This window comes from Nansenia antarctica, assembly GCF_963989245.1.
Source record: "Nansenia antarctica genome assembly, chromosome: 2".
In the NCBI taxonomy this organism is placed as follows: domain Eukaryota; kingdom Metazoa; phylum Chordata; class Actinopteri; order Argentiniformes; family Microstomatidae; genus Nansenia; species Nansenia antarctica.
The window spans coordinates 2,571,811-2,585,118 of NC_137675.1; the positions used below are offsets into that span (position 1 = coordinate 2,571,811).

The 13,308-nt window shown below is 46.0% G+C and overlaps 1 protein-coding gene across 1 annotated transcript; it reads left to right on the forward strand.

Annotated features, from left to right (window-relative positions):
• Positions 1-1,776: 1,776 nt before the first annotated feature.
• Positions 1,777-12,117, forward strand: LOC308151805 (ATP synthase subunit C lysine N-methyltransferase-like; the record flags this gene model as incomplete). The annotated part of the gene is made up of 5 exons (XM_080524700.1): positions 1,777-2,052; positions 6,471-6,608; positions 7,914-7,964; positions 9,569-9,736; positions 11,974-12,117. The coding sequence occupies 5 exons, from the start codon at positions 1,777-1,779 to the stop codon at positions 12,115-12,117; spliced, it is 777 nt and encodes a 258-aa protein (XP_080380826.1).
• Between the last annotated feature and the right edge of the window lie 1,191 nt (positions 12,118-13,308).

A 13,308-nucleotide genomic window follows, 5' to 3' on the forward strand; every position in this document is an offset into this window, starting at 1 on the left:
CACCCTAACACTATCCCTAGCCCTAACCCTAAGCCTAACACATCAACCTATTCGTCATTGATTTCCATTTGTTTTCATACACTTTGTTTTGTTTTGGTTGGATTGTGTGACGCATGAACAAGGCAATTGTATTGGAATCATGGGATGTTTGTCTTGTGACTATGTAAATGTAAATGTAAATGTTTATGTTTATTAATTTAAGTTTGCATTATAGTGTTCCTCTCTCTCTCTTTTAAATGGATGTGTATGTATTTATTTTGTTGTGTCAAATGCAATTGTGTGATTTATTCTTCATTCATTCACAAAAAAAATCTTAAACGTTTTTTTACATTTGTTTGCACATATTGTTATTATTCAAGATGTTGCACGATGTTGTTGTGTGGTGTTGTATGTGTTATGTATTACCAGTATGTATTGTGTGTATTCACATTATTCACCCTGTCAATTATGGTACACCGATGTCCTTTCAAACTCTCCAAAGACCTGGACTGTTATGTTGTCTATTAAAGGTGCACATTTATTTAATCTCTCATTTTAATTTCAAAATCATCATTATCAATCATCAGGAAATTGTGTCAAAGGCTTGTAAAAAGCAGTTTACTGTAAATAAAATAAACACATTTAAGGGTGAAAATCCCAGTAAAGAAAAGGCATGGAACAAAAAAAAAAGAAATACAAGTCGGACGAATAACTACAGCGCACCGATGCGTTCTGAGCGTGAGAGAGCAAGAGGGGCTGCAAAGGTTATTTTCGTGCAGTTTACTGGCTGGTCAGTCCGCCTTTTTCACTATCTTCGGCAGTCATTTTGTAGTTTAGCCATATCCTCATAGTTTAATGCGCATGTATTGTGCAGTTTCAGCCATTTCTAAATGTTTTCTAACTCCTCGTCCTTGAGCGGGTGACAGCTGCAGCTCAGCCATTCATCTGACGGATCATTCATCTGACGGATCATTCATCTGACGGATCATTCATCTGACGGGTCATTCATCTGACGGGTCATTCATCTGACGGGTCATTCATCTGACGGGTCATTCATCTGACGGGTCATTCATCTGACGGATCATTCATCTGACGGGTCATTCATCTGACGGGTCATTCATCTGACGGGTCATTCATCTGACGGATCATTCATCTGACGGATCATTCATCTGACGGATTATTCATCTGACGGGTCATTCATCTGACGGGTCATTCATCTGACGGATCATTAATCTGACGGATCATTCATCTGACGGGTCATTCATCTGACGGATCATTAATCTGACGGATCATTCATCTGACGGATCATTCATCTGACGGGTCATTCATCTGACGGGTCATTCATCTGACGGGTCATTCATCTGACGGATCATTCATCTGACGGGTCATTCATCTGACGGGTCATTCATCTGACGGATCATTCATCTGACGGGTCATTCATCTGACGGATCATTAATCTGACGGATCATTCATCTGACGGATCATTCATCTGACGGATCATTCATCTGACGGATTATTCATCTGACGGGTCATTCATCTGACGGATCATTAATCTGACGGATCATTCATCTGACGGATCATTCATCTGACGGGTCATTCATCTGACGGATCATTCATCTGACGGGTCATTCATCTGACGGATCATTCATCTGACGGATCATTCACAGCTCAGCCATTCATCTGACGGATCATTCACAGCTCAGCCATTCATCTGACGGGTCATTCATCTGACGGGTCATTCATCTGACGGGTCATTCACAGCAGCGAGACGCACCGTCCTCAACCTCTTGTCCCGTGATGTCAGAACCCCTCCTGTGTGAAGCAGACACGGTACCGAGTCCCGGTACTAAAGCCTGCGGCCTCAGAAGACACCTGGGTCTGGTCGCCACGGGGCTGGTCGGCGGGTCCCTGGTGGCTCTCTACGCGGCGGCGGCGCCCTTCGTCCTCCCGGCCCTGCGGAGGGTGTGTCTGCCCTACGTGCCCGCCACCCCCGCCCAGGTGGACAACGTCCTGAGGGGGCTGCGGACCAGGACAGGCTGTCTGGTCGACATCGGGAGTGGGGATGGGAGGATCGTAAGTGCCCCTGGGAGGGTCTGTGGCTGTGTTGTGATGTGGGTTTGGGGATGGTAGTGATTTGGGTAAAAGCGGAGAATCTATAGTAGTGTTGTTCCGATACCATTTTTTGATCCCGATACCGATACCGATACCTGACCGTGCAGTACTTGCCGATACCGAGTACCGATCCGATACCACTGCGTTTGAAAAAACAAAACAAAAAAACATGTTTTTTGAGCCACATACTCACCTCGATGTAAAATTATTGCTAACACTTAGTCTGGCACTGCTCAAAACCTTTGTAAAACAGGAAAAAATACCAACAGAGAGTGAATGCTATAGAACTTTTTTTTATTGTCTACCTGGTATGGTGACAAGAAAATCAACCCCTTATAAAACCTGAAATGTGGCTCTCACAGATGCCAATCAGTGCAATATCCATTTAAGATATAAAACAGTCGTAGTAGTAGTGCAACAGCAAGTGAACATTTACAAACAAAATAACTTTAAGATATAAAACAGTCGTAGTAGTAGTGCAACAGCAAGTAAACAATTACAAACAAAATAACTTTAAGATATAAAACAGTCGTAGTAGTAGTGCAACAGCAAGTGAACATTTACAAACAAAATAACTTTAAGATATAAAACAGTCGTAGTAGTAGTGCAACAGCAAGTAAACATTTACAAACAAAATAACTTTAAGATATAAAACCGTACAAGTAGTGCAACAGCAAGTAAACATTTACAAACAAAATAAGGCCCATTTGAGACTAACATAAGATGTAGGCCTACCTGAGGGAATAATAATATTTTAGAAGTGCAGCCTGAATTTGGTAAAATAAATAAAAGGATATTTTAAATGTTAGGAAATGTTATCACAAATGTAAACAAACTCCACTTTAAAAAACAAAAACAAAAGAGCTGGAGCAAAATAAAGTGCACTGCACATTAGTGCAGACATGTCACATAGCAGCACTCAGTCCTCCAAATTAAAATCCTTAGGCTTCAAGTTCAAATACATAGGCAGGTTCTTCTTTAAGAAGATGAGCATTTCTACTCTCTCTCCTAGCAGCCTGTTCCTCTTTTCATCCAGTATGTTGGAAGCTGTGCTGAACAGTCTCTCACTATCTACACTAGTAGAGGGAGCACAGAGAAACACTGCAGCAGTAGCAGCTAGGGGTGGGCATCGACGATCGATAATTGATCGATAAGTGATCGATAAGGATCTTGGTCGATCACAAAATAAAACATTTGGTCGATCACAAAAATTATTTTTTTATTTTTATTTTTTTGTGATCGACCAAATGTTTTATTTTGTGATCGACCAAGATCCTTATCGATCAATTATCGATCGTCGATGCCCACCCCTAGTAGCAGCCAGGGTGGGGAACCGTTCCTTATTCTTTCCCCAGTACTCAAATGGGCTCTCTAAGCGGTGGATGGTTTTCTCAGCCAGATATGTCTCTATCTGTACCTGTGTAGCTGTGCTGCTGGCCCCGCCTTGTTCCTCATCATGCTCTTGCAGGATTTCCTCATACAGCCCCTTAAAGCAGCTCTTGCTGGTCCTGCTGCTTGTGTGGGGCTCTGCTTCCATCCGTGAGGCCTTGTTGGCTGGCTCTGCTGCCAGTGATCGACACTCCTCAGTCTTCTCCACCTCTTGGATCAGTGCACTCTTTGCAAGCTTGCTGCTTTCCACACTTGTGAAGTATCTGCAGTAACATAGTAAACAAAATACACGTGTTGAATAAAGTAAATATTTACACTTAACGTTTATACTTAATCAGCACATTATTATACACACCTGTCTTTGTAACGCGGGTCCAAGAGGGTTGCAACAGCATACTGGGGCTCCTCCTCGACGGTCTGGAACCTTTTGTCGACAGCCGCTAGTAGGGTTGCTTTCATTGTTTTTATCCCGCTGTCCTCCTCGGTCTCTCGGGTCAACAGTCGCTTCAGTACCACCACCGTGGGGACGACTTCAGACGCGATGGAGGTGCTAAAGCTGATTTGTTTCGTAATCTCCTCGAATGGAGCCAGGACGATGTTTACTTTTTCAAGTAAAGCCCACTGGTTGGTACTCAGGGTGGCTGGGAGGTCGTAGTCAGCCGCGTAGGCTGAGAGAGATCTCTTCTGCTCCAGCAGACTCTCTGTCATGTAGAAGGTGCTATTCCACCGGGTGGGCACATCTTGTTTCAGACGTTTAATTGGCATTCCAAGTTCAGTCTGTACAGTTTGCAGACGTGAAGTGGCCAGTGGGGAATGCTTGAAGTGGCCGATGATCTTTCTCCCATTGGCCTGCGCGTCGCACACACTCCACTGTGACAGTAGGCCTTCCTGCACCACTAGCTGGATCAAGTGGGCAAAGCATCCCATTCTCGAAACACCCAAGTCCCTCATCGCCTTCTTCATGTTGCTGGCGTTATCACAGAGAATGGCGTGGACCTTCAATAATAAGTAATAATACATTATTAAGTAAATATAAACGACAAGTGAAAATAAAAACACAAGAGAAAATACAACATTTTAGAGTAAGACAAGAACAAAGAAGTAGGCTAATGTTACCTTGGACTTTGGGATGTTCCAGTTAAGCAGCATACTCTCAATTGCTTCTGCAATTGCTTCACCAGTGTGGGACCCCTTGAACTCGTTTGCATGCAGCACAACGCTTTCCCGGTTGTATGATTCGGAGTCCACCCAGTGAGCAGTTAAACTAAGCAGGGACAGTGGGGAGACGTCGCTGGTCCAAATATCCGTAGTGAAGCTGATGGCCTGCACCTTTCCTAGCTTATCTGAAACATGCTCAGTCACCTTCTTATTGAGGGCAGGGACGGCCGTCTCCGTGATGTATTTGCGACCTGGTATTTTGTATTTAGGTACAGCGTGAGCCATAAAAAGGCGGAATCCCACATTGTCAACAAAGGAGAGGGGCAGGTCACAGAGCACAATCATTTCAGACATTTTCTCAGTCATCTTTCTTGCCATTTCACTCGTCGCGTCCCACTGGTCCTTTTTATGGAATGAGCTACTCAGCGTTTGTTGTTTTGGTCCATCCGTTCTCTTGCTCGCTGTCGCAGCTGCAGTAGATGACAGAAACTCTTTGTGCTCTTTAATATGTTTTGCCTTTAAATGCTTAATTAAGTTGCTAGTATTGAAACTGGCAGCTTTAGTGCCACCCCTCGACACATTGAGACAGCAAATTGTGCATTTAGCTGTTGTACACACCGGACTATCCACCTTGAAATATCTCCAAACCGCCGACATGTTCTCCTCACTACACCTCTACAGCATGCGTGTTTGTTTTTCCGCGATAGTGAAAGTTTGGTATCGGGTGTTATTATTTGTTAGTACTCGCCGATACCGATACCAGCATTTTTGTGCGTATCGGTGGCCATGCCGATACTAGTATCGGTATCGGAACAACACTAATCTATAGGCCTAAAGTAAATCAGTAAATCACCGAATGCATTCGTACTGCATGGAAAGATGTCAAAGCAAGCTCTTCCCCTCCGTACAAAATCCCTAATTGCGTGAGTCCATTCATCAACAATGTTACTAGTAGAAAACGTCTCTTTTTTTTAATGCAGATCACAAAACATCACAGAACACACAATACAAACTATTCAGTTATTCTAAAGCAGTGCAGTGGTAAAGCCTATAAGGACGACTACCAACACTACTCTAAATGTGTTGAACAATTGCTGCAAATATTTCACTAGTATCCTGGGCATAATCCTACAATAACTCAAATCAGAATAGCTTTTATTACACCCCAATGTACATGTACACAAGTGTACAATCCTTTGGCTTTGGTTCCTCAACATTGGCATTGCAGCATCAAGATACAAAATCACAATAATAGAGTAGAGTCAAATAAGTACAGCAAGTCATAATGAAGTATTACAGTGATAGTAGTCGTACTACAGCGGAACCAGTCGTACTACAGTGGAATCAAGGGTACAATAATATAAAAAATAAATCTCTTCTTCTGTACATGTGGTACACAGAGAAAGCCAGGTAGTCAGGTAGTGTTCTGGTAGTCAGGTAGTGTTCAGGTAGTCAGGTAGTGTTCTAGTAGTCAGGTAGTGTTCTAGTAGTAGTCAGGTAGTGTTCTAGTAGTAGTCAGGTAGTGTTCTAGTAGTCAGGTAGTGTTCTAGTAGTCAGGTAGTGTTCTAGTAGTAGTCAGGTAGTGTTCTAGTAGTAGTCAGGTAGTGTTCTAGTAGTCAGGTAGTGTTCTAGTAGTCAGGTAATGTTCTAGTAGTAGTCAGGTAGTGTTCTAGTAGTAGTCAGGTAGTGTTCAGGTAGTAGTCAAGTAGTGTTCTAGTAGTCAGGTAGTGTTCAGGTAGTCAGGTAGTGTTCTAGTAGTCAGGTAGTGTTCTAGTAGTAGTCAGGTAGTGTTCTAATAGTAGTCATATGTGTTATTTGTGTAACGTGTCCAGGTGATCGCAGCAGCCCAGCGAGGGTTCCGAGCGTCGGGGTTTGAGCTGAACCCCTGGCTGGTCTGGTACTCCCGCTACCGGGCCCGGAGGGAGGGGGTCCACCGCTCCACCTCCTTCTACATATCAGACCTCTGGAAGGTGAGGTCCACCAGGGGAGGCTGGGGGAGGTAGAACACCAGGGGAGGCTGGGGGGAGGTAGAACACCAGGGGAGGCTGGGGGAGGTAGAACACCAGGGGAGGCTGGGGGAGGTAGAACACCAGGGGAGGCTGAGGGGAGGTAGAACACCAGGGGAGGCTGGGGGGAGGTAGAACACCAGGGGAGGGTGGGGGAGGTAGAACACCAGGGGAGGCTGGGGGGAGGTAGAACACCAGTGGAGGTTGGGGGGAGGTAGAACACCAGGGGAGGTTGGGGGGAGGTAGAACACCAGGGGAGGTTGGGGGGAGGTAGAACACCAGGGGAGGCTGGGGGAGGTAGAACACCAGGGGAGGCTGGGGGAGGTAGAACACCAGGGGAGGCTCGGGGAGGTAGAACACCAGGGGAGACTGGGGGGAGGTAGAACACCAGGGGAAGTAGAACACCAGGGGAGGCTGGGGGGAGGTAGAACACCAGGGGAGGTAGAACACCAGGGGAGGCTGGGGGGAGGTAGAACACCAGGGGAGGTAGAACACCAGGGGAGGTTGGGGGGAGGTAGAACACCAGGGGAGGCTGGGGGAGGTAGAACACCAGGGGAGGCTGGGGGGAGGTAGAACACCAGGGGAGGGTGGGGGAGGTAGAACACCAGGGGAGGCTGGGGGGAGGTAGAACACCAGTGGAGGTTGGGGGGAGGTAGAACACCAGGGGAGGTTGGGGGGAGGTAGAACACCAGGGGAGGTTGGGGGGAGGTAGAACACCAGGGGAGGCTGGGGGAGGTAGAACACCAGGGGAGGCTGGGGGAGGTAGAACACCAGGGGAGGCTCGGGGAGGTAGAACACCAGGGGAGACTGGGGGGAGGTAGAACACCAGGGGAGGTAGAACACCAGGGGAGGCTGGGGGGAGGTAGAACACCAGGGGAGGTAGAACACCAGGGGAGGCTGGGGGGAGGTAGAACACCAGGGGAGGTAGAACACCAGGGGAGGTTGGGGGGAGGTAGAACACCAGGGGAGGCTGGGGGAGGTAGAACACCAGGGGAGGTTGGGGGAGGTAGAACACCAGGGGAGGCTGGGGGAGGTAGAACACCAGGGGAGGCTGGGGGAGGTAGAACACCAGGGGAGGCTGGGGGAGGTAGCACACCAGGGGAGGCTGGGGGAGGTAGAACACCAGGGGAGGCTGGGGGAGTTAGAAGTCACAGCATTGTAGGGCAGGGCAGTTTGGTCTACCTCTCAGTCTTTATGCTGGACTGAATATCAATTGTTTGATGTGTTTATTTCTGTTGATAACATTGTAATGTGCGGTTCTCATTTCAGGTCAGTTTTGCCCAGTACTCAAATGTGGTCATATTCGGAGTCCCCCAGATGGTAAACTTCCATTGTTCCAATTGTTATTGTTATTATTATTATTATTATTATTATTATTGTTATTAGTGTTAGTGTTATTATTATTGTTATTATTGTTATTATTGTTATTGTTGTTATTATTATTATTATAGTTATTATGATGATGAGGATTATTATAGCTGAGTTGTGTGTGGTTATAATAATAACAGTTGCGTGTGGTTATAATAATAACAGTTGCGTGTGGTTATAATAATAACAGTTGTGTGTGGTTATAATAATAACAGTTGTGTGTGGTTATAATAATAACAGTTGTGTGTGGTTATAATAATAACAGTTGTGTGTGGTTATAATAATAACAGTTGCGTGTGGTTATAATAATCACAGTTGTGTGTGGTTATAATAATAACAGTTGCGTGTGGTTATAATAATCACAGTTGTGTGTGGTTATAATAATAACAGTTGCGTGTGGTTATAATAATCACAGTTGTGTGTGGTTGTAATAATAACAGTTGCGTGTGGTTGTAATAATAACAGTTGCGTGTGGTTATAATAATCACAGTTGTGTGTGGTTATAATAATCACAGTTGTGTGTGGTTATAATAATAACAGTTGTGTGTGGTTATAATAATAACAGTTGTGTGTGGTTATAATAATAACAGTTGCGTGTGGTTATAATAATAACAGTTGCGTGTGGTTATAATAATAACAGTTGCGTGTGGTTATAATAATCACAGTTGTGTGTGGTTATAATAATCACAGTTGTGTGTGGTTATAATAATAACAGTTGTGTGTGGTTATAATAATAACAGTTGTGTGTGGTTATAATAATAACAGTTGTGTGTGGTTATAATAATAACAGTTGTGTGTGGTTATAATAATAACAGTTGTGTGTGGTTATAATAATAACAGTTGTGTGTGGTTATAATAATAACAGTTGTGTGTGGTTATAATAATAACAGTTGTGTGTGGTTATAATAATAACAGTTGTGTGTGGTTATAATAATAACAGTTGTGTGTGGTTATAATAATAACAGTTGTGTGCGGTTATAATAATAGCAGTTGTGTGTGGTTATAATAATCACAGTTGTGTGTGGTTATAATAATAACAGTTGCGTGTGGTTATAATAATAACAGTTGTGTGTGGTTATAATAATAACAGTTGCGTGTGGTTATAATAATCACAGTTGTGTGTGGTTATAATAATAACAGTTGCGTGTGGTTATAATAATCACAGTTGTGTGTGGTTATAATAATAACAGTTGCGTGTGGTTATAATAATCACAGTTGTGTGTGGTTGTAATAATAACAGTTGCGTGTGGTTGTAATAATAACAGTTGCGTGTGGTTATAATAATCACAGTTGTGTGTGGTTATAATAATCACAGTTGTGTGTGGTTATAATAATAACAGTTGTGTGTGGTTATAATAATAACAGTTGTGTGTGGTTATAATAATAACAGTTGTGTGTGGTTATAATAATCACAGTTGCGTGTGGTTATAATAATCACAGTTGTGTGTGGTTATAATAATAACAGTTGCGTGTGGTTATAATAATAACAGTTGCGTGTGGTTATAATAATAACAGTTGCGTGTGGTTATAATAATAACAGTTGCGTGTGGTTGGAGCTGGAGGAGAAACTGAGCAGGGAGCTGGGGGGGGGGGGGGCCAGGGTGGTGGCCTGCCGCTTCCCCTTCCCCTCCTGGCAGCCAGACGCCACCGCTGGGGAGGGCATCGACACGGTCTGGGTCTACAACGCCTCCTCCTTCTCCTCCCTGAGCCCAACAGAACCACAGGCTGGGCCCAGTACACCACCAGCAGAACTGCCAAGCACTGCGGACAATACCACCACTTCAAAGCATCCCCAACCCTAAATCAAATCAAATCAAATCAAGTTTTATTTGTATAGCGCATTTCTCACAAGATGTGACTCAATGCGCTTCACATGATGACAGAACACGCAAGCAGGCAAAGGTAACAAACCTGAACACTGTGCATCCAGGTAAACTCCCTTGCAGCCCTCTACTCATAGAGCCACTCATAGAGCGACTACTACCAGTTTGCCTACCAGTGCACAGCAGCGGCTCCCCCCCGGGGGTGTGTGGGGCGACGGGGGCTCACCCCCGGGGAGCCCCCGTCGCCCCACACACCCGACCCGCCCCACCACCAGCACACCCGGACCAGCCAACCAAGCACAGACCATAACAGCCCCGCACCAGGCTAGCCAAGCAGGTAATAGCCCCGCACCAGGCTAGCCAAGCAGGTGCCCCAGCGGCGGAACAGACCAGGCACGCAGGGCGGCCGGGTGCCCCCGAGGAGAGGCCCGAGGACCACCGGCAAGCAAGCAAGCAAGGGCGAAAAACCTGTACACCTGTACACTGTGTATCCAGGAAAGATTCCCTGCGTCTTAACCCAACCCTAATACTCTCCTACTCTCATACTACGAATGAGGCGGATTTAATCTGGCTTTGTTTTTGGTGGTATTTGACATTTTATGAAGCGGTTGTCAAATGTGTGAGTTTGTCCTGCTCTGCCTGAGTCCTCTGTGCTGCTCAAAGTCGGTTTAGATTGATTGTCATTGCACATATTATACCAAAAGGCCTAGAGTTTCCCAGCTCAGCAGAGCTATAAGTTCATGGATTGTATGTTTATTGCTCTCTCATCATCAAGACTCTTTCCCCTGTCTACTGTCGGTCATGTTTATAACCTGTACAAATAAGACAAGCCAATCAAAATAGTGAAAATACCACCGCTCATCCGTGATCAGACTTAGCTGAGGTGCTGGCACTGAAGAGTATCAATAGAGTGCAAAATAACAGCATCCGCCATGCCTGAAGAAGGTCGATGAAAAGCTCAGCAAGCTCGCAATAAACTATGTTTTTTTGCACAGTGTTTGTGTGTGCGGATGCTGTTATTTTGCACACAAATAAGACAAGTAAAACGTTTATTCCCACAAAGCCTTTTAACTTATATGACTGAAAGTGACTCAATCATTTGTCATAAACATGTGAAATGTATTTTTGCAATAAATGTGTATGTCAAATGTATTTGACGGCCTAAAGTGTTGTTTACTCCTTTTGCGTAACTCATTGTCGTAAACAGGCAGCTGTATAAATGTTAGACTTGTATATCTCCTTATTCCACAGCGCTTTACAACGGCCTCTCATTCACACATTCCCACAAACATTCCCACAAACATTCCCACACACATTCACACACCAATGGCGACAAGCTACCATGCAAGGCGCCGGCCCGCTCACTGGGAGCAATTTGGGGGTTCAGTGTCTTGCCCAAGGACACTTCGACACGTGGCCAGCCGGGGCTCGAAACGCCGATCTGCCAAGGAGAGTTAAGTTGCCATGATAATATTGTCTTGTGTAATTCTCTGTCTGTCTCTCTCTGTTTCTTTTACACTTTACTCTTTCTCTTTTACTCTCTCTCTGTCTCTCTCTCTGTCTCTCTCTCTCTCCCTCTCTCTCTCTGTCTCTCTCTCTCTCTGTCTCTCTGTCTCTCATCCTCCCTCCTCTCTCTCTGTCCTCTCTCCTCCCTCCCTCTCTCTCCCTCTCTCTCTCTCTCTCTCCCTCCCTCTCTCTCTCTCCTCTCTCTCTCTGTCTCTCTCTCTCTGTCTCTCTCTCTCTCCGTCTCTCTCTCTGTCTCTCTCTCTCTGTCTCTCCTCTCCCTCCCTCCTCTCTTCTCTCCCTCTCTCTCTCTCTCTCTCCCTCCCTCTCTCTCTCTCCCTCTCTCTCTCCTTCCTCTCTCTCTCTCTCTCTCTCTCTCCCTCTCTCTCTCCTCCCTCTCTCTCTCTCTCTCCTCCCTCTCTCTCAAATCTCTCTCAATCTCTCTCTGTCTGTCTCTCTCTCCCTCTCTCTCTCTTTCCCTCCCTCTCTCTCTCTCTCTCCCTCTCTCTCTCTCTCTCTCTCTCCTTCTCTCTCTCTCTCTCTCCCTCTCTCTCTCTCCACTCTCTTCTCTCTCTCTCTCTCTCTCTCTCTCTCTCTCTCTCTCTCTCTCTCTCTCTCTCTCTCTCCATCCACAGAGACAGCCTGCCTGTTTGCAGGGCTGTTTGATGGATGACGTGTACGCTCTGCTCTGCGTCTTCACCTGCCTGGTGTGGCGGAGGGAGCACACCGCTCCCCGGTGGCTGCAGCAGGACCTGCAGGAGGACGGCCCAACAGTGTAACCAGAGAGAGAAACTCACTGTCAGAGAGAGAGAGAAACTAACTGAACTGACTGACTGACTGTCTGAGAGAGAGAGAGAGAGAGAGAGAGAGAGAGAGAAACTAACTGACTGACTGTCTGAGAGAGAGAGAGAGAGAGAGAGAGAGAGAGAGAGCAGCGCCCTCTAGTGTTCATGTTAATATTGTGAATTATATGTTTATATTTGAACACATTAGGTGTCTTGCTCCCTCCTCCCCCTCTCTCTCTCTCCCCCCCCTCTCTCCCTCTGTCCACCCTCTCCTCCATCTATCTCTCTCTGTCCATCTCTCTCTCCATTCATCTCTCTCTCTCTCTTTCTCCCCTCCATCCATCTCTCTCTCTTGGTGCAGGTTGTATTTGGCTCATGGTGTTAGTGATGCTGTAGCCCCTCCCCCCTGCTGTAGCCCACCCCCCCTGCTTTCCTGCCCTACAACATCAGCTTCTGCTGGTACACCTCAACCACTGAGGGCTCGCTCTATGTTGATTGGCTGTTGTGAGGCTTGCTCTGTGTTGATTGGCTGTTGTGAGGGCTAGCTCTGTGTTGATTGGCTGTTGTGAGGGCTAGCTCTGTGTTGATTGGCTGGATCTCTCTGTCTCTATACAACTACTAATAATACTACTAATAGACACCATGGGTGAGTGAGTGAGTGGGTGAGTGAGTGAGTGAGTGGGTGGGTGGGTGGTGAGTGAGTGAGTGGGTGAGTGAGTGAGTGGGTGGGTGGGTGGGTGAGTGAGTGAGTGAGTGGGTGGGTGGGTGGGTGAGTGTGTGAGTGAGTGAGTGAGTGAGTGAGTGGGTGGGTGAGTGAGTGTGTGTATGCGAGTGACTCACTCACTGACTGAGTGGGTGAGTGAGTGAGTGTGTGTATGCGAGTGACTGAGTGAGTGAGTGAGTGGGTGGGTGGGTGAGTGAGTGAGTGGGTGGGTGAGTGAGTGAGTGAGTGAGTGGGTGGGTGGGTGAGTGAGTGAGTGAGTGAGTGAGTGAGTGGGTGGGTGAGTGAGTGTGTGTATGCGAGTGACTCACTGACTGAGTGGGTGAGTGAGTGAGTGTGTGTATGCGAGTGACTGACTGAGTGAGTGAGTAAGTGAGTGAGTATATGAGTGAGTGAGTGAGTATATGAGTGACTGACTGAGTGAGTGAGTAAGTGAGTGAGTATATGAGTGAGTGAGTGAGTAT